Raw genomic sequence first — 22,813 nt, forward strand, 5'->3', positions numbered from 1 at the left:
ATAGAGGGCACCAATTAAGCGTGTTCGACAAACAAATTTGCGGAAGAAGCCCCAGTCGGGAGAGAAAGTAATATTTCTCACTCTTCTCTTTGTTAGCGATTACCGATTAACTTCGAACGCTTTTTCCATGTAGAGAACTACTGCTATTATGGTATAATTAAAAACGCATATATAATAGTAGTACATCATTGTTTAACGTTTATTAAATCGTGGAAAAATAACATAACCTCTTAAGAAATTAAAGGTCGCACTCAGGAATTTTAAGTGCACCATTACCAACTGAAAAGCAATATGAAATTGAACTTTTAAGATTGTTGAAAATTTAGTGCTTCTTTCGCAATTTTTTGTATTGAAAACATTTAACATTTAGCCATTTTTATTAATTTCATGATCATACATGGGGGGCTTATTAGCGTCATGTACCCCACTTCCACAATGTTCTTGGACCCATAACCTCCTGAATATTACAGTAATCCAGTGTATGAGTAAATGTACAGGACACAGTGAAAGAACACGTTCAATTAAATATAATAATTCAGTGACTACTAACTACGATCAAAGTCCACTTATCAGCCTTTTAGCAAATTCTCTTTAACAATAATTAAGAACAATAATGACCCATATTAATTTTAGAACGAGGGGGCGGAGACGCTAACCACCTGCATATCCCGAAAATAATGATTTTACTTTTTTGTATTCACGTTTTTTTTCTGCATCATCCACGTTTACCTTCTGTTCGAATCTCTGCCGGCTTTGACAATTCAAGCGCACTAAACCCAGGTATATTGGAAGTCTTGGCTTGTGTACTCTTTCCAGCCTCGTTTATAACTCGGGCCTGGAAAATTGCAAATCCTTTTTGTCATAAAATTGGTCAGGTAAAACTTAAGCCGCAAGTCCCGTCTGAAATTGACAGTTGGAAGCTTCTTTTCTCCTTGCCTTCTCACCTGTTTACAGCACACGTCCCTATTTTATTGGCATCGGAAATGGCTGCACAATTTTTCCGTGTTTCTAAATATACGAAAGGCGCCACGAAAATGTGTACCATTCGTGCGTTGAACGGTTATAAATAAATGAAATATGTTATAAGCGCTGAAGTGCGAAATTAGATTCGATCGGCTCGATTTCAATCAATCCATCAAAGTCGTGCGAAATGTTAGCGTGTAATTTTTTAAGCTTATCGGTCATAGACGTTACGTAATCATAATCAATTACTATTAACCTTTCCAAACCACTGAGGTGATAACAGATGGAAGTGATGACCTTTAATCTGGATGGGAGGAGAAAATGATCTCAACTCTATCAATCAGTCTCTGCCCTTAACGCGACAATGGGGCGTAGAGACAAGACACGCGAAATCGATTGCTTGTTAGTAGTTTGCGTGCCCTATCTGGAAAACTCTAATCTCATCGAGCCCTTTTTTTTTGTTACAGCCGACGACACAGAGGCACAACGATAAGGACAACAACAAAGATGACAGACTATCGAATAATAACATTAAAATCTCTCCCATCGCGACCCCATCGCAACAAACACCGCCGGCGTCCCCGCAGCAGGCGATCGCATCGAAGCGACTACTTCAAGACACTCTGGCCCGCTCCTCACCCTATCCCATGATAGTTATTCCCGATAAGGGTTACTGGATCGATGGGACCGATCACGAATGCCATTACGACCATAGGGGCCAGCCCGTTATACCTCACGGAACGTGGAGGGCGAAAATTGAAACCGACGATACGGCTAAATGTTATCGGAGATTTTTTGTCGGAAGGGTAAGTTAATTTCAACTATTTAGTGCCCGTGCGTGACTCTACGACCTATAAACTAGCTTTTCAATAATTTAACTATCAAAGTATTTTTAGTATTCCGTTTGGCAATCGGCCAAGCATTCGTTTTTCCATCAAGTTGTGTTTACTTTATCGTAATTAGCTTCTTTCGAACTAACTTTTTTTATTGCACTCGGTGCACTTTAAAGATCTAAGTATAAAGATCGTGTGACAGTCGCTTTTAGAAATTTTCAGAAAGTCGTATTTCAGGTCGTGGGATTAAATGTGACATTTTTCGTACACTAGAATGTTTTGTTATTAAACTTTACGTCAAAACTTTCCTCCTTGTAATTTGGGATCTTAGCGTAAACGTTGACATGCAATCTCTTTTATGATCGGGTATTGGCTTTTTAGGTTTAATTTTCCGGTGACTAGCTTTTGCCTTGTAAATGTCAAACTCTGGATTATAATTTAAAGTGAAAAGGAAGAGTGCGACGTCGTTTTGTAATTGTGAAACCCCTTCAGCCCTTCGCGAAGCCCTTCATAAAGAAGTGTCTTAAAGTTTTAATGCGAAAAATTTGAAGAACTCGAAGAAACGGAAAAATCCAAAGAATTTTGATAATCATATGGATCTCAAGAATTTGCAGAAGAATTAGAATTAGAAGATTCGAATGGATTCTTAGAAATCGGAAGAATCATAAGAATCTGAATAAATGAAAAATTAGCAAAAGAAGTAGAATATAAAGAATAATCTGGAGAATGGAGGAAGTGGAATCACATTAAAGAATTCAAAAGGCTTCTGAAGCTGCAGAATGGGAAAAACTCGAAGAAATGAAACATTTTGAATAATCTGAAGAAACAAAGAAAAGTATCTGAAGTATTTAAACGTTGGGAAAAATCGCTATAGAAATCTTCTTGAAGTATCAGGGTTTATTAAAATGTTATTGTGGTTTATTGGTGTTTTTGTTACCTATACCATTTTGTAAGACGAACCGCAAATTTTTTACGGGATTTCATCCGCTGGACAGTCGCTATTTTTTCGGTAGTACTACAGATAAATCTAAATCTAAACATAAAAAACATGGGAATCTGGCACTTTTTTGGGTGTTAAAAGGAATTGCGTACATTAAGGGCGAATTTCTCCCCTCAGATGACTAAATATTGGCGTTTCTTTTATCGATTACGTTGAAAAGGTTCACTATCACCCTCTAAATCTTCAAAAAGATGCACCCCGTTGCCATTTTGATAACCACGTAATTTAAAATAAAATCGATCTTATTTAAAAGGCACTTTCGAGTGCACTTTGGAGGAGTGTAACTTCTGCAATGCACCAAATATTTTTGTTTCTTTGATCGATTATGATGAAAAGATTCACTACCAACCCTATAAACCCCTAGGAAGATGTACCCCTTCGCACTTTTTGATATTAACGTAATTTGTTTTTAAATTCGATTTTAAAAATGTCATGCACTTCGAAGGGGTGTAACTTCTGCCGTACACAAAATATTTTTGTTTCTTTGATCGATTATGATTAAAAGATTCACTACCAACGCTATAAACCCCTAGGAAGATGTACCCCTTCGCCATTTTGAATATTAACGTAATTTTTTTTTAAATTCGATTTTAGTTAAAAGTGTCAAGCACTTTGGAGGGGTGTAACTTCTGCAATGCACCAAATATTTTTGTTTCTTTGATCGATTATGTTTCAAAGGTTCAACCCTATAAATGCGCAGGAAGATGTACCCCTTCGCCATTTTGATATTCACATAATTTTTTAAGAAAATTCGAACTTAGTTAAAAGTGTCATCCACTTCGGAGGGGTGTAACTTCTGCAGTACACAAAATATTTTTTTTCTTTGATCGATTATGATTAAAAGATTCACTTCCAACTCTATAAACCCTTAGGAAGATGTACCCCTTCGCCATTTGGATATTAACGTAATTTTTTTTTTAAAAAGTGTCGGAGGGGTGTAACTTCTGCAGTTATTTTTTTTCTTTGATCGATTATGTTAAAAGATTCACTTCCAGGAAGATGTACCCCTTCGCCATTTGGATATTAACGTAATTTTTTTTTTAAATTCGATTTTAGTTAAAAGTGTCAAGCACTTTGGAGGGGTGTAACTTCTGTAATGCACCAAAAATTATTGTTTCTTTGATCGATTCTGTTTCAAAGGTTTACTATCAGCCTTATAAATGCGCAGGCAGATGTACCCCTTCGCCATTTTGATATTCACATAATTTTTTAAGAAAATTCGAACTTAGTTAAAAGTGTCATGCACTTCGGAGGGGTGTAACTTCTGCAATGCACCAAATATTTTTGTTTCTTTGATCAATTATGTTTCAAATGTTTACTATCAACCCTATAAATGCGCAGGAAGATGTACCCTTTCGCCATTTTGATATGTACGTAATTTTTTAAGAAAATTTGAACTTAGTTAAAAGTGTCATGCATTTCGGAGGGGTGTAACTTCTCAGTGCACAAAATATTTTTGTTTCTTTGATCGATTATGATTAAAAGATTCACTACCAACCCTATAAATGCGCAGGAAGATGTACCCCTTCGCCATTTTGATATTCACGTAATTTTTTAAATAAATTCGATCTTAGTTAAAAGTGTCAAGCACTTTGGAGGGGTGTAACTTCTGCAATGCACAAAATATTTTTGTTTCTTTGATCGATTATGATTAAAAGATTCATTACCAACTCCATAAAACCCTAGGAGGATGTACCCCTTCGCCATTTTGATACTCACATAATTTTTTTAAGAAAATTCGAACTTAGTTAAATGTGTCATGTACTTCGGAGGGGTGTAACTTCTGCAATGCACAAAATATTTTTGTTTCTTTGATCGATTATGATTAAAAGATTCACTACCAACCCTATAAATGCGCAGGAAGATGTACCCCTTCGCCATTTTGAATATTAACGTAATTTTTTTTTAAATTCGATTTTAGTTAAAAGTGTCAAGCACTTTGGAGGGGTGTAACTTCTGCAATGCACCAAATATTTTTGTTTCTTTGATCGATTATGTTTCAAAGGTTCAACCCTATAAATGCGCAGGAAGATGTACCCCTAATGAGATGCAATTGTGCCTGGGGTTCAACAAATTATCCATAACTAGACGTAAAACCGTCCATCCGATCGGTTTCTTCAGATAACGGAATAATTGTTGTAATTTGTCGTCGTTAATTTAAAAACTAGTCGCGCTAAGTACAAGGGGTCGTTATAACCCGCGTACTAACTGTTAGACTATTTACGGGTAGAACTCGTAATTAAAACCAGAATTTCGGTGTACTTAATTGGATTAACGACTTTGTAGATGTCGCCGTCGCGTTTCCGTAATTACGCAAGCCTGTCGCTAATGATAGGCTTGCCGGAGTTTGATTTTCGCCATTTGTTTCTGACCCAGTTTTCTTTGTGGAGCACCTCGTCGAAAAGTATCCAATTAGTGATCCGATCGTGATTCTCGCAGTGACACTGCTGGCCTGATCGTGCGAACTTAAGACAATGTTCCGTTACTAGCATCCAATTGAACGTTATGTTCTACTAACGCTCATCCTTCGACAATTAGTGCAGTAATTCGTGTCGGTTATGGAGACGAATTAATTGATAAAGGTGTCGAAACCTGCCTTTTCCCATCGAGCCGTTTTAATAACCCGTTGCAGGTCTGTCTGATGTGTAAAATTTAAAATGCAAGTTCTCGAGTTTCCCATGTTATCCTTACAGTTCAGTGGCCATGAAGGTCTTGTACATTCATGCCGACTTTTGTGATTTTCATTAAGTCGGCATAACAAAAATTACGAAATGTCGTGACATTTAAGCCTATACGATACTTGGTTTATTACTTTCTTGCATCACTCGAGGTTACGACATGCCAAGCAGTTTTGACATCGCAGATTTTTCTTTAATTCAATGGATTTAACCGTGACTGATGGTAGTGCAATCAAGGTTCTCGCACTGCTTCATCTCACCACCCAAGGTCTCTTTTCTTTCTTCTCGTTACACACGTCAGTCGGATTTTGCCTTTCTTCATCCTTCGATAATCTTTTGACGCGAACTACCCCTGGCCCTGGTAGAAAGAACAACAGAAAATAGTGGGACACTGATCAACACTTGTAATTTGTAACAGCAATGGCCAGTTCAGAATTCACCCCAAAAACCGAATTATTTTAAAATTTCTGTAGGCTCCTTTGTTGCTCAAAACTAAATCTGACCCCTCTTTTCACGCCGCCGTCTTCACAGTCAGCAAGACCAAATCGGTGGTTCAAGATCAAAAATTCAACTCGAACTCTAACTTGCGGTAGATTTCATTATCAAGGGCATTACTACGAAAAGATCTACGGCGTGCAGCTGTAAGCCTGATAAGAAGTGGATATCCGCAATTCAAATCGGAAGAGTAACTGAATTAATGAGAAGATCGAAGGTTAGAATAATGAATATCGCGACAGTAATATTTTAAGATGAGAAAGTCGGAATGGATTAGAAATCTTCTTAGAAAGTTGTCCGTAATCTGAGTTTGGCACGAAGTTCATATTTCAAAAATTTCGGTCGAAACTAATTATACAAAACGCATCACACTTTGAAGTAGTTTAACACTTCGGCGATAAAAATTAAAATAACCGCTTTATTAATGACGAACAGGTTCACTGTCACTATTTCGATGAACAATATCTGGAAGTAAAAAAAGACCATTACGTCTTCTGATGTTAATTTTGGATGATCTAAGTTTAATTAATTCTAATGAAACGTCGCGGGAGTTAGAAAAATATTAGCTTAACGTTGATGGATGTCTATTGGTATTAGCGTTCTCGTACACTCAACTTTCACCCCCATTTGACCGCAGATGCAAAAATGCACTCAAAATTGCTGCCATTTGTCACTCATTCAGGAAATTCTAATAATTAGGAAAAACTCTTGAATTTGTGAATGAGGAAATTGTGGCATTTCTGGCAACTATTGAGTTCAATTGTTGCGTAGTACCTGTGTGACTTTGTAACATGGGGTGGAGGGGTAGTGCCTCCCTATGCCTTTCTAGAGCTTCGAGATCATTCTTAGCTGGTTTGTGCACTCTGAAACTTGGAAAATTGCCTAGAAAATACTAAAATGAGTCTAGAAGGCTCTAATAGGAAAGTGTGATTTACAGAGCTTTCGCATACATTGCCACACCATGTACCTAGTAGGGGCGGGTTAGATCACGTTGGGGGTGCTTAGCGACTGAATATTCTAACTTTTGTGAATTATTTTGAATCTACACACATCAACCCTTAAATGGTGTCAATAAAATGTGACTTTTCTTTTGGAAAAAGATTTCTCAATTTCCTTCGTTGTAGTATTATGTAACAGGGGCGAGTCACGTTGGGGTTGTTTAGCGACTAAATATTCAAACCATTGTGATTGATTTTGAATCTACACACATCACCCCTTAAATGGCGTCAATAAAGTGTGACTTTTCTTTTGGAAAAATATTTCTAAATTTCCTTCGTTGTAGTGTTATGTAGTAGGGGTGGGTCAGGTCGCGGTGGGGGTGCTTAGCGACTGAATATTCAAACCATTGTGGTTTATTTTGAATCTACACACATCAACCCTTAATTGGCGTCAATAAAATGTGACTTTTCTTTTGGAAAAAGATTTCTCAATGTCCTTCCTTGAAGTGTTATGTAGTAGGGGTGGATCAGGTCGCGTTGTGGGGGTGCTTAGCGACCGAATATTCAAACTGTTGTGATTTATTATAAATCTACACACATTACCCCCTAAATGGCGTCAATAAAATGTGACTTTTCTGTTGGAAAAAGATTTCTCAATTTCCTACGTTGTAGTGTTATGTACCTAGTAGGGGTGGGTCAGGTCGCGTTGGGGGTGCTTAGCGACTGAATATTCAAACCATTGTAATTTATTTTGAATCTACACACATCAACCCTTAAATGGCGCCAATAAAATGTGACTTTGCATTTGGGAAAAAATTTCTCAATTTCTTTCGTTGTAGTGTTATGTAGTAGGGGTGGGTCAGGTCGCGTTAGGGGTGCGTAGCGACTGAATATTCAAACCATTGTAATTTATTTTGAATCTACACACATCAACCCTTAAATGACGTCAATAAAATGTGACTTTGCATTTTGGGAAAAAATTTCTCAATTTCTTTCGTTGTAGTGTTATGTAGTAGGGGTGGGTCAGGTCGCGTTGGGGGTGCTTAGCGACTGAATATTCAAACCATTGTGATTTATTTTGAATCTACACACATCACCCCTAAAATTGCGTCAATAAAGTGTGACTTTTCTTTTGGAAAAAGATTTCTCAATTTCCTTCGTTGTAGTATTAATAGTAGGGGTGGGTCAGGTCGCGTTGGGGGTGCTTAGCGACTGAATATTCAAACCATTGTGGTTTATTTTGAATCTACACACATCAACCCTTAATTGGCGTCAATAAAATGTGACTTTTCTTTTGGAAAAAGATTTCTCAATGTCCTTCCTTGAAGTGTCATGTAGTAGGGGTGGGTCAGGTCGCGTTGAGGGTGCTTATCGACTGAATATTCAAACCATTGTGATTTATTTTGAATCTACACACATCACCCCTTAAATGGCGTCAATAAAATGTGACTTTGCATTTGGGAAAAAATTTCTCAATTTCTTTCGTTGTAGTGTTATGTAGTAGGGGTGGGTCAGGTCGCGTTGGGGGTGCTTAGCGACTGAATATTCAAACCATTGTGATTTATTTTGAATCTACACACATCACCCCTTAAATGACGTCAATAAAATGTGACTTTGCATTTTGGGAAAAAATTTCTCAATTTCTTTCGTTGTAGTGTTATGTAGTAGGGGTGGGTCAGGTCGCGTTGGGGGTGCTTAGCGACTGAATATTCAAACCATTGTGATTTATTTTGAATCTACACACATCAACCCTTAATTGGCGTCAATAAAATGTGACTTTTCTTTTGGAAAAAGATTTCTCAATGTCCTTCCTTGAAGTGTTATGTAGTAGGGGTGGGTCAGGTCGCGTTGGGGGTGCTTAGCGACTGAATATTCAAACCATTGTGATTTATTTTGAATCTACACACATCACCCCTTAAATTGCGTCAATAAAGTGTGACTTTTCTTTTGGAAAAAGATTTCTCAATTTCCTTCGTTGTAGTATTAATAGTAGGGGTGGGTCAGGTCGCGTTGGGGGGGCTTAGCGACTGAATATTCAAACCATTGTGGTTTATTTTGAATGCACACACTTCAACCCTCAAATGTTGGAGGACATTTTATTAGATTTCCAGTTGTCCGTGTGCAAATTACCTGGATTCGAATGGTCTGAAGCCAATGCCCCAAAGCAACTTTGAAGGGGCACACATTTCCCTACGATCCAGTAACTGGCGGTTCTGCTTCCACCATTTATTCAAGAAACTATCGAACTGGGTGGCCCAAGAAATTTATGATGCAATCAAATTAACTGTGTCAAAATAGGTACATAATTCAAGGGGCGAGCTTATAATGTAAATCTAAAAACAATAAACGCGTGTAATAGAAGAAAACGGTTTCACTGTATTTATAGACCTCGCAAAACAAAAGTGAAAAAAGCGCTCTACGAAAGAATTCAGACGGACGTCTTCTTCGAAGCGTGGCTTTGAACTTCTTGTTATACGATAGCCAAACGAAGAGACGAAAACAACAGCGTAAAATTATAACTTTAAACAAAAGCAACAGCACTTTACCATTACGGAGTTAACGGTTAATTGGAACCGTACAAAATTGAAAATCACCACGCCAAAAAGATGGATAAATAAATAACTAACAGTAATCCGTTATAGGAATATGATCAATATTTGAATTTGTGGTCCGGTTAAACAAGGGAACGTGCCTAGCTGAAGAGGTCGGATCTAGCAACAATGGGTAGGGCTACAACAATGAGAGATTACTTTTTTAACAACTTTCTCGCCCACGCCTTGCGCTTGTTCTTATAGGTATGTGCATTATTGTGTTCGCTAAGTCGGTTTTAGTTTTTCAATCAAATATTTTAAATAAATTATGCATCTTCCCACTGTTTTCCGTCGGGCCTCCTTCGATGGCGGTCCGCCTTTATTTTTAATTTCATTTTTTCATCGAAACTGCATTCCCAATCCGAAAATAAGCAACTGCACAATTCAATTTGTAGGAAAATTACGTAATATGGAAACAGGGAGGAGGTATATCTTCATTAGCGTTTGTAGAGTCTATTCTGAATCTCTTGAACATAATCAATTCAAGAGACGAAAATGTTTGACACGTGGCAGAAGCTACACCCCTCCAAATAGGACTTACTACAACTACATATTATCGAACTTTCCTAAAAAATTACGTAATTTGGAACCAGGGGGGAGGTATGTTTTCATAAGCGTTTGTAGGGTTTATTTTGAATCTCTTGAACACAATCGATCAAAGAAACATAAATGTTTCACGCATGGCAGAATTTCCCTAAAAAATTAGTACCTACTCGATTGACTAATTGTGCGTATGGATTTTCTTTATGTAAATTCTGTACCGCTATTCTACGTAAGTGGTAATAAAACTTATTATTATAATTTAATCAACGGTCCGCCATATGACCATTACAAGACGAAGAGATGACCGGCGGCGGCTGGTGCCATGCCAGTAGTAACCTCATTTGACGCGACAGTGATTTACCGACAAATACAAAAATAAAAAATGTGCCCCTTTAACGGTCCCTGCGAAGTCTATTTTTTTCTCGTTTGCTTCGGGGGAATTTAAAAGAACCGTCCGCTTTGTTTTCTGCTGTCGGCTTACTTTCACTTCTCGCTATTTTTAACGTTGATGTATTAATGCGGTTAAAGATCAAACTGGATGTAAGTTAATAGGCAAAAGAAGCTTGTAATAACAACAAAGTAGGTAGTAGTGGAGGCTCGAGTGGAGGTAAATTATGGGGACCTCAATGAGTCATGTGAGGTGTTTTCGTATTAGCGATTTAACAATAGGGGATCGCACGCGATAAGTAAATTAGTCATGTGTTAAATATGAGGAAGTTTCGCTTTAGCTAGAAAACTTAAAATTTTCCTAGACTAAAAAACAACCCATTGAAAACCGGTATACCTACTTACCAGGCAAGCAAAATGAATTGGTTGGGAATCTTACACCTCGACGGAAATCCTTTTAGCACCTTCACCTTATAAAATCTTAAAAGGATTGGGAAAATACAAGTCTTCATTTTCCATTAAGTATTCATGTAGACCAGAAGCGATTTAAATGAGCTTGTGTTCAGAAAAATCAACGTCCCTATTTAGTACTGGAGTTAAACCAATTTAACCACAATTAATTTAAATCTATTACAAATTACTCCCCGTAAGTTTGAAACTAATAAAAATGTCACTTAACGAAGGCGGATGCGAGAGTGTTGACCGAACGCAATTCGAAATATGTAAAGTTTAATCGCCATCTTGTCATAAATTTGTTAGAAAAACAACACAATTAAGTAGAAAATTTGCAAAAACACACAAACTGAATATAATTACAATTAAAGTTCGGTAAAATATGGCAGACGGCGAAAGCGTTGCATGTTTTCAGGACATTGACAATCAACGCTTAAATTTCCTGTTCATTAGTGGGCGATTTGAATCCGACACGATTTTTTCGACGATTAATTGCGCCAAGATGAAAATCGCTCGCCTGGGTGCTTGCGTGCCCATATAATTATTCCAAGAAGTGTTTTGTTTCCGATGGAAGTTATCGTGCCGTTTCATGCACCTTGAACTGTTCTGAAAAGGATCACCCATTAACAGTCAACTGGGGTGAGAAAGAAACGCCCCCGAAGTAACAAATCAATTGTCTAAGGGAAATTTTAATGAGTCCTTTATATTTTCGAAATTCATTACACTTTTTTGTAGCCATTTTTTACGAAGGAGATTGAGAAGTTTTTTCCCAAATGAAAAGTCAAATTTTATTGACGCCATTTAAGGGTTGATGTGTGTAGATTCAAGATCAATCGCAATAGTTTGAATATTTAGTCACTGAACAACCCCAAAGTGGCCTGACCTGCCCCCACAACATGATACTACAACGAAGGAACTTGGAAAATTTTTTATCACAAGAAAAGGCAAATTTTATTGACGCCATTTAAGGGTTGGTGTCGAGGTTGGTGTGGGTAGATTCAAGATCAATCACAATAGTTTGAATATTTAGTCGCTAAACAACCCCAAAGTGGCCTGGCTCGTCCCTACAACATGATACTACAACGAAGAAAATTGGGAAACTTTTCTCAAAGAAAAAGTCAAATTTTATTGACGCCATTTAAGGGTTGATGTGTGTAGATTCAAGTCAATCGCAATAGTTTGAATATTTAGTCACTAAACAACCCCAAAGTGGCCTGACCCGCCCCTACAACATGATACTACAACGAAGAAAATTGGGAACTTTTTTTCTCAAGGAAAAGTCAAATTTTATTGACCCATTTAAGGGTTGATGTGTGTAGATTCAAGATCAATCGCAATAGTTTGAATATTTAGTCACTAAACAACCCCAAAGTGACCTGACCCGCCCCTACAATATGATACTAAAACGAAGTAAATTGGGAAATTTTTTTCTCGAAGGGAAAGTCAAATTTTATTGACGCCATTTGAGGGTTGATGTGTGTAGATTCAAAATCAACAATAGTTTGAATATTTAGTCACTAAACACCCCCAAAGTGACCTGACCCGCCCCTACAACATGATACTAAAACGAAGTAAATTGGGAAATTTTTTTCTCAAAGGAAAAGTCAAATTTTATTGACCCCATTTAAGGGTTGATGTGTGTAGATTCAAGATCAATCGCAATAGTCTGAATATTTAGTCACTAAACAACCCCAAAGTGACCTGACCCGCCCCTACAACATGATACTACAACGAAGAAAATTGGGAACTTTTTTTCTCGAAGGAAAAGTCAAATTTTATTGACGCCATTTAAGGGTTGATGTATGTAGATTCAAAATCAATCGCAATAGTTTGAATATTTAGTCACTAAACAACCCCAAAGTGACCTGACCCGCCCCTACAATATGATACTAAAACGAAGTAAATTGGGAAATTTTTTTCTCGAAGGGAAAGTCAAATTTTATTGACGCCATTTGAGGGTTGATGTGTGTAGATTCAAAATCAACAATAGTTTGAATATTTAGTCACTAAACAACCCCAAAGTGACCTGACCCGCCCCTACAACATGATACTACAACGAAGAAAATTGGGAAATTTTTTTCTCGAAGGGAAAGTCAAATTTTATTGACGCCATTTAAGGGTTGATGTGTGTAGATTTAAGATCAATCGCAATAGTTTGAATATTTAGTCACTAAACAACCCTAAAGTGACCTGACCCGCCCCTACAACATGATACTACAACGAAGGAAATTAGGAAATGTTTTTCTCAAAGGAAAAGTCAAACTTTATTGACGCCATTTAAGGGTTGCTGTGTGTAGATTCAAGATCAATCACAATAGTTCGAATATTTAGTCACTAAACAACCCCAAAGTGACCTGACCCGCCCCTACAACATGATACTAAGACGAAGTAAATTGGGAAATTTTTTTCTCGAAGGGAAAGTCAAATTTTATTGACGCCATTTGAGGGTTGATGTGTGTAGATTCAAAATCAACAATAGTTTGAATATTTAGTCACTAAACAACCCCAAAGTGACCTGACCCGCCCCTACAACATGATACTAAAACGAAGTAAATTGGGAAATTTTTTTCTCAAAGGAAAAGTCAAATTTTATTGACGCCATTTAAGGGTTGATGTGTGTAGATTCAAGATCAATCGCAATAGTTTGAATATTTAGTCACTAAACAACCCCAAAGTGGCCTGACCCGCTCCTACAACATGATACTACAACGAAGGAAATTAGGAAATGTTTTTCTCAAAGGAAAAGTCAAACTTTATTGACGCCATTTAAGGGTTGCTGTGTGTAGATTCAAGATCAATCACAATAGTTCGAATATTTAGTCGCTAAACAACCCCAAAGTGACCTGACTCTCCCCTACTGGCTACTACACAATACTACAACGAAAGAAATTGGGAAATTTTTATCACAAGAAAAGTCAAATTTTATTGTCGCCATTTAAGGGTTGATGTATGTAGATTCAAGATCAATCACAATAGTTTGATGTGTGGGTTATAAAAGTGCTTAAATCTGTCGGAAAGTGGCACTTTTTGAGCAATCGGCGGCTTATTTTTAACACTATTTTTTTTTAATTTGGTTTAACGGCCCTGCTGCTTTCTTTATTGGTCAAATCTGTAAAATTATTATATTTTTGAGTTATAAATGCGTAAATCTATCAGAAAATATCCCTTTTTGAGAAATGGGCAACATATTTTTAACACAATTTTTTTAGAACTTGATTTAACGGCTCTGCTGCTTTTTTATTGATCAAATATGCGAAATTATTATGTTTTTGGATTGTAAAGCCCTAACGGCCGGTAGCAAGAATCAAAATCCTACATTATTTGCCAAATCTGAGTTTAAACAAGAATTTTGACATTTGATTGGCTGCATACTGCAATATAAAGCCAATCAAATGTCTTAATACCGGATTAAACAATATTCCTGGATTATTTTATTGTACAACTGGCCGTAAATCTATTAGAAAATGGCCCTTTCCAGTTACTGGACGACTACTTCTTTTTAGCTTGATTTTTAAGGAAATCGGTTTAATTGCTCTTTTGCATTTTTCTCAGATTTTGTTTGCATTTCAAAAGTTTCTCAAATTTAGCATTTATTTATTCCATCTTCTAGACTTGGGCTGTTTATTAGTGGTAGTGAAGGTCACATTTTTCGTATTCATGATTGAAAAAGCAGCAAAGTATAACACTTACTTACATAGAACTCGCTACAAAATTAAGATTTTCACATATTTTTAGGGTTGAGCGGTATATAATTGCTCGAGAAATAAATATTCGTGCCCGTCGGAAACTTATCCACTTTCAATAAGAGAAAAGTGGCAAGCTGGAAAAACGGGGATAAAAAGAAGTTCAGTTTAATTGAACTTTTTTCTCTTCAATTGCACCCGATTCCTTCGTTCTTTTTCAAGGATCAATATTCTCGCATTTACAAGGAATCGCGCTTTGTGTAACGATCAATATTGAAGTTGAATACAAACACAACTGGCCTTCGGCCACATTTGATTTTTATCACGTTTTGGCACAAAGAAACGTTTCGTAACCGCTGGTTGTTGTCACTCTACAGGGGCTTGGCGAAGATTCCAAGATTACACTACAAGAAACATGTGGGAAGATGCGAGATTTATTCTATTAATAGCATGAACTTGGAGGCCTTTTTCTTGATGCGGTCCGAGTAGGTACATCGAAAGTAAAAAATCAGTACCGTATCTATCTCGAATTTGGTTACGCATTCTAAACTAATTATTCATAAATGACCCAACAATAATGGGAACATTCCCAGGCACACACAGAAACAAAAGGAAATTGCAATTAAAATTTTCTCTCGTGAAGCCGTATAAAAACAATAACGCTATTGTGCTGATGAACGCTCCGATTTTGTCATTAACGACAGTTACCATATTAATATATCTCTTTTTATTGTTTCAGGAGCACTCGAACCTAATAGGCCAAGACGAAACGCTAGGACCTGTGTTATTGTCAGTCAAAACGGAAAACGTAGCCAATCAGGAACACACCAGGATACTTCTCAGGCTAAAAACGGGGACGATGCACGAGATCGTGCCGACCTCGTGCCTGGGATCGCAGCCGAATCCGGCGCGAATGGCCAAAATCCTCAACGAACAACTAAATATCGACAACTTCACCCCGATCCTCTGCCCGAAAGCCTCGCAAGCGATCGCGAACTACGACGAGCACGTTCTAGTGACGAATTTCAAGTTCGGCGTCCTCTACCAAAGATTCGGGCAGACCACCGAGGAGGAGCTCTTCTGCAATAACGAAACGAACGTCTACTTCGACGAGTTCCTCAACCTGCTCGGGCGGAGGATACAGCTGAAGGATCACAAGGGATATCGGGGCGGGCTCGACATCCAGAACGGCCATACGGGCGATCAGGCGATCTACGAGATCTTCAAGGAGCGCGAGATCATGTTTCACGTCTCGACGCTCCTGCCGTACACCGAAAGCGATCCGCAGCAGTTACAACGAAAGAGGCACATAGGGAACGATATTGTCGCGATTGTCTTTCAGGAGGCGAACACGCCGTTTTCGCCCGATATGATCGCCTCGCATTTTCTTCACGCGTTTATCGTTGTGCAGGTTATCGAGCCGAATTCCCCTAACACGAGGTGAGTACTTCCGGGCCTGCTACCTATTTTATTAAAACGGGAAGTTAGTAGTCGTAAAAGTATTCTCGAATTAAATGACTCATACTCCGCGACAATACGGCGCCTGATAAGATGTACACGACATTTTGACTTTAAATGGGACACTTCGATTTTTAGTCATGAAATTTTAAACATTAAATAGGAAATATCGAGCGCAAACCAACTTTTAATTTTAAAAGCGAAATTTCACTCTTTCAGCTACATCCACTACCACATTGGTGGTTACTGATGGTTTCGGGCCCTCGCACGTCATCCCTTACTTATGTGTCGCAAAATAAGTTTCTCCATTAGGAGAAACAACGTTAGACTGATAGGTCTAAACAATTTGGCTTGGGCGTGTGAATCTCGACTTTTACGCTACGCCATAGGTGTGTATCCCAGGGCAAAACTTGCAACTTACGTACATAGTGTGGAGGCGAACAGGTCGAGGCCTTGTTGTAGTAGAACAGGAAAGATTCCACCCAACCCTGGGAATTGATATCGATGAAAGGTTCTTCAGTTTTAGGTTCACTAGTTGTCGACCCAAAACCCAATCTCCTCTGTCCCCCTGAGAAGTGGTTCCGGATTAATTGGTTCGCATTTTGAGAGAGGGTCGTTGATCCCGAAAAGTGTGATTGAAGCATAAGCTCCAAGGTCTCCTTTACCCTCAGTTTTCTTGAAGGAACGGATTCTACTCTCTGTTCCTTTTTGTAAGGCTCTTTGGAGCCTGGCACTTTCTGGAATTTGTTGAATTTCTTCGCAGGACCTCCTCCGCGAGTCACGTTTTGCCTTTCTTATGACCTCATTGTATTTGGTGAGTGTAGTTTTTTAGGCTCTCCAGTACCAGCTGCTCTGGAAGTAGTTTGTTTTATTTTGTTTTTTCTGGCTCCAGTTCCGAGGTTTTGGCCGGTAGTTACAAACCCCCCTCACCACGTTCCTGCATGGTTTATCGTCATAGTCGACGTGCAGTCATTGACATAAGTAATGATCGCCGAATAGGTAAATCCTGCAGCATACGAAACCAACATTTGAATATACTGTCCCAACTTGGAAATACGATCCAGCAATTTAAGGTTGCTTATGCTGCATAGTTTACCTATTAGGCGATCATTACTTTTGTCAATGACCGTACCTCAAACACATGTCGGCACCGTTGAACCCCGTGCAAGCCCTTGGCCACAATATAACAGCCGGGCGGGGTAGCTGTTACTGGTTGCTACCAGTCGCCGTTTCATAACCGACGAGCATCCCTATACCTAGCCTTAACCATTGTTTAAATACTTTAAACAATGCCTTAACCTATGTGTCACTTCATTCGCTTAGGCTGTTCGCCTATCTGCCACCTGAGGATGCGTCTGGTAGGGTGTCACCCCTCAGGAGATCTTGAGCATACTTCGTGCGTTGTTTCAAGGAGAAAAAGTATTAATTTCGTAGCCTTTCCTTGTAACAAAAGCAGTGTTGAACCAAATACGTACGAATAATTCGTTCACGCAGCTAATTCCTGTTCTGCATGAAATTTGAAACGTTTCCTTACCTGTCGTTTGACCATGAAACTTGAAGGAGTAGATCAATTCCAGTTTTTCTTTACGGTAATCCAATACGTAAGAAATAAATGAAACGGTATTATGCGTGCCCGGAACGTTGCATTCTTAGCGGTTACTTGTATAGGTGCAGGTAAATCTAAAAATGGAAATTAATTCGCCTTATTTGTATTCCAAAAATGGGCCCAAAGAAAAACTGGTAGATTTTGCAGAAAATCGCTGACTCTGTAGGTCACTATACAGTTTTTAAACTGTAAGGCACATTAACCCATATCGCTCGTTTTTTTCTAACTTTTTCGGTTGTGCAAATGCGATTTAATTTATTCGTGAAAGGAGAACGACTGCGTGCGTACACTCCATTTAAAATTTCGACATTTTGATTTAGGAGTACCGCATTCTAAGGTCCTGGAACAAGAGACCAACTGATTATCCGAAGAGGCAACATTGTCTACACTACAAAGATCGTCACACTCGCACAAGTGAACGACGTTCATGAACGAAAAATCTGACATTTGCCACCTAGAGGGACAAGGTGTTCATTTTGAATAATTTATTATTAATTAATGCAAGAAATCACATACTGAGGGAGGGGGCCATTGATTTTCGCTATTTTGCTCTTATTAATTTTAAAGCTACGTTTACTGCACACATTTTAATACTACCTACCTCTCTTTCAGATACAAAGTGAGCGTGACAGCACGAGACGACGTACCATTCTTCGGGCCGACGCTACCAACGCCAGCCGTCTTCAGGCACGGTCCGGAATTCAAGGAGTTTCTCCTAACGAAATTGATCAACGCCGAGAACGCGTGCTACAAGGCCGAGAAGTTCGCAAAGTTAGAACTGCGAACGCGCACCTCCCTCTTGCAGACTTTAACCGACGACCTTCGGGAGAAGACCACCGAATTTCTCGGCGGTAGCGGAAGCCTCATCCCGGGCACGCCGAAAAGCGACTCGGGCGCCGGCTCCAGGTTTATCGACACCGTGAAGAAGGCGTGGAGCGCTCGCGTCAAATCGAGCCAGAGCATGGACAACAACCTTTCTACTTCTCACGTCCACGAGAAGCTCGCGAAGAAGTCCAGTCAGCCCACCATATCCGAGTCGACGCCGTCAGTAAGTCCCCCTTACTCCTCAACCGACGGAACTCTATAAATTTTGACTTTCAGAGCGGCCGCTCCCTGTCGAAAAGCTCGATCGTCTCCAACGGCAAGAAGAGCGGCGGCTCGTCGACTGCCTCGTCGCCCGACTTGACCGCGCACGCGCACACGCGACCCGCCATGTCCGAGGCTAGCGACGACTCCTCGCTAACGAGCGAGGACTTGGAGCACCTCGCCGGCGGCTACATCGATAGCGATACCGGCTTGGAGAGTATGTCCAGTGCGGAAACAGCGGCTAAGGCATGTAGTGTGTGCCAGGAAAGGCCGATGTGTATCACAGGCATTAATAATGATTCCCTCATACAGGAGGTTACACGACTGAAATGTGATAAGCTCGATTTACTTAAACAGAACGTGGTGAGTACCGTCGGCTAGGCGATTTCGACGGCCGCCATTATTGCCGTGATTGTTTTTAGAATTGTCAGCGGGACATCAAGAGATTGCGAGAGAAAGAGATTAACCTGCAGGGGGACTTGGCGATCGCCACCAAAGAAATTCTCCGGTTACGCGAGCTGTTGAAAGATTACAGTCCGAATGGTGAAGTTTCCACAATTTAGTTGGTCGGTGTTACTTTTTGATTCGTATGAATGTGTATTTTAATCCTTACAGGGTTCTGTTTTACTTTTACTCGTTTGAGAGTTACAATTACTAATTTAGCAATGGGCAGTGCTCTTATTTCGTTTTCATTAAACTGTGCAATTATTCCAGTGTAATTTTTTTTGTTGTTGTTAGCGCGATTGAGTTTTCTAATTGAATTTCTTGATATAATATTCAATTATAGTAAAACTAAATGAAGTAGCTAGAAATCAAAAATTGTTGTCAATTAATGTTCGCACCCAGTCTTTAAATCACATCACCCGCAGATCGCACAGATTGGTACAACTTTCTCTTCTTGCCAAGCCGCGAAAAGGTGGCACCGATCTGTACAAACTCTTCTTGTTGTTGTTTCTCTACCTTAAGAAGCAAATCTTTGTCCTTGATATTTATTTAAGTTACAAACAATTACCAACAAAATGATACCAAAGTTAACATTCCCCAAAAATTTATGTGTTTTCAAAACTAAGTTATTTACTAAAGTGTACATAACAAAGTATTTATAGGTTTGTACGTTAACGTCTACTTCTCGAAGTAGACGATAGTATTAAAGATTGTTGGAGGAGAATGTGGAAGGCAATTTTTGAACGAATTTTTATTTGATCTGGTGAAGTTTTTGGTTGAAAAGTATTATTAATTTTATCGTCATTTAAGTATTTAATTAACTGTACATAAACTTCAATGTGATTTTTTAATCCATATACGTTCTTCGTGTTGAGAATTTCTTAAATGGCCTTCGTAGTTGATCTAATGTATAGTATTCCTACACTTTAGTAAGTGTTTGTAAATTATATACCTATATATAGAAGAAATAAAAGATATTTGTATGTATTCTCTCTCTACTGAAACAAAAGCTTTTGATTACATATAAGTTTATTAGTACCTAATATTTTTTTGTAAGTGTTCTTTTTGTAATGTCACAAATATTAACTTTATGTACCTTTGTCTTTGACATTTATTGCAAAATAAAAAAGTATTACACTTAAAACTGGCTGTTTTCGTCATATCTACACCTTGAATCCACTAGCACTTAGCCAATTCTCTAATACAATCTTGCACATACAAATGTTAATTCTGTTATTTTTTTCTCGATTTGACAAAAGGCTAAATTTCCTTTTTAATTGTGCCTCCTTTTAAAAAAATCTTATTCTCCGCACACCCAAAACCAAATAATCAATACGTCTTCTTGTGATATTAATTTTATTATAAATTGATCTAGAAAAACAATTGGTCTGTTGGGTACTAAAAACATACATGTATAAAGTCACATTATTAATTTCGAGTGGGGCACTCGAATTAGTTAAATAACCCACAAGTTAATAAATGAAGCATTTGTTTTTAAACCCCAGCAGTCGAATAAAGAATTAATTAATTTTTACAGAAATAATCGCCTCTTAAACTTTCAAAACACATTAACTTTTTCAAAAATTTCCGATTTTGATATAGAAAGCATACTTTACAATATTAAGTCCAAAGCCATTGGAGAAGATGGAATAAGTGTTGACATGCTTTTGTTGTGCTGTCCATTTCTAATTCCATATATAACTTATATCATCAATGCGTGTCTTACATCTAACTCTGTTCCTGATATTTGGAAAATTGCTAAGGTGGTACCTATTTCCAAAAACAGTAGCCCTACGAGTTTTAATGACTTGCGCCCTATCAGTGTACTTCCTGTATTGTCAAAGGTCTTGGAAAAGGTTATGGCTTCTCAAATATATCAGCATATTGAAAAGTATCAAATTCTACCTAAAACGCAGTCTGGTTTTAGAAAAGGCCATAGTTGTGCCACGGCACTGCTAAACTTAACGGACGATATATTCGCAGCAACTGATAAAAATAAACTCTCCATATTAGTAACGCTTGACTTTTCCAAGGCCTTTGACACAATTAGTCATGAAATTTTAATAAATTTATTATATTATGTTGGCCTAGGCTCGCATGCAAGTACATTGATGGGAAGTTATCTTAAAGATCGTAAGCAACTGGTACTAGTAAATAATACTAAATCTGATGCACTGCCAATTTGCTGTGGGGCCCCACAAGGCTCTATTCTAGGTCCTCTATTATTCACATTATACACCTCCAATTTTTACAAATGTCTACAACACGCCAAGTTTCATCAATATGCAGATGACACCCAACTTCATTATAACTTTCCCCACGACAACATCGCTCAGGCTATTGAGCACATGAATTGTGATATTTACAGAATTGTTCGTACGTCTGAAGAACATGGATTATACATTAATCCTTCAAAGTCGCTAGCGATGTTGTTTGGAAAAAGCAATATTAGAAGTAGGTATAAGGATGCTGTAGAAATTTATGTTAAGGGCACTGCGTTACATGTTCAAGACAAAGTAAAAAATCTTGGAGTGGTTCTAGATTCTGATCTCAGATTTAAAAAGCACGTATCTGAAATGGTGAGGAAAGCCTACTTAAATTTAAAATTAATATTCAATAATGGGTTCTATCTTAGTAAACACCTTAAAATTATGCTTTGTGAGTCACTGGTTCTATCGCAATTCACTAAATTCACTTATTGTGATACTCTTTATGGATCATGTTTAGATGCTGCTGACAAATACAAGATTCAAAAAAATCAAAATTCATGCATTCGATTAATTTATGGTTTAAGGCGATATGCACATGTCTCCCACAAATTAAATGAACTAAATTGGTTAAATATGGAGAACAGGAGACTTGTGCACGCTGCCTCCTTATACCACAAAATAATTCTGAATAAATCTCCACAGTGTTTGTATGAGAAAATCAATTTCAGTACCAATACCAGGTTTTCGATGCTGATCACTCCGCCGATGCATAAAACGGTATTTTATGAGCGTTCCTATAGTTACAACATTACCCATCTATCTATACAATTCTCTACCAAATTCATTTAAAAAGCTTAGCCCTAAACAATTTAATTTACATGTCCAACGTTTCATACTTGACCGCCAGATCCGTAACCAATGAACACCTGATTAGGATCATATATGTATAATAACAGTAATTATATTTAATATCATTCTCGCTACGTCCATTCATAATTTTTGTACCGCACTGGTCAACAATAATTTTCATTGTTTAGTTTTTATTATTTACAATTAGAAGCCATGTGTCATCCCTTTATAATGTAAGTAATATACTGGGTTAAGTGCAAGAGCAGAGGCAGTGGGTTTCACCACTGTCATCTGAACTTCGCCCAATTTAGTTACACGAAAATATATAATTTTTATTTTAATCTATTATACATTTTGTTGCAAGATGTAACTAATAAAAGACATTATTATTATTATTATTATTATTATTAATTAAAGTGCTCCAAAAGTGATTTTGCAAAGGTCATTCCATAGAATAAGCAAAGTTTACTATACATAGATAAATTAAAAATCGCGCAAAACCGTTTCGGGGATATCGAGGGGGAACCAGAATGACGTTATGAGTGACAACCCCCCACCCCCCATTAAACCCCCAGCCACTCCTCGTCAAAAATCCT

At 38.1% G+C, this 22,813-nt stretch overlaps 1 protein-coding gene across 1 annotated transcript; it reads left to right on the plus strand.

Annotated features, from left to right (window-relative positions):
- Window positions 1–1,430: 1,430 nt before the first annotated feature.
- LOC116164774 (rap1 GTPase-activating protein 1) lies at window positions 1,431–20,230 on the plus strand (the record flags this gene model as incomplete). Its single annotated transcript, XM_031478999.1, is given in 5 exon segments — window positions 1,431–1,769; window positions 15,304–16,004; window positions 18,241–18,676; window positions 18,730–19,077; window positions 19,137–20,230. Coding segments are annotated over 5 exon segments (1,965 nt in total), but the record flags the coding sequence as incomplete, so codon positions are not given.
- Window positions 20,231–22,813: the final 2,583 nt, after the last annotated feature.

The sequence above is a fragment of the Photinus pyralis genome, unplaced genomic scaffold, assembly GCF_008802855.1.
Source record: "Photinus pyralis isolate 1611_PpyrPB1 unplaced genomic scaffold, Ppyr1.3 Ppyr1.4_LG2, whole genome shotgun sequence".
Taxonomy (NCBI): Eukaryota; Metazoa; Arthropoda; class Insecta; order Coleoptera; family Lampyridae; genus Photinus; species Photinus pyralis.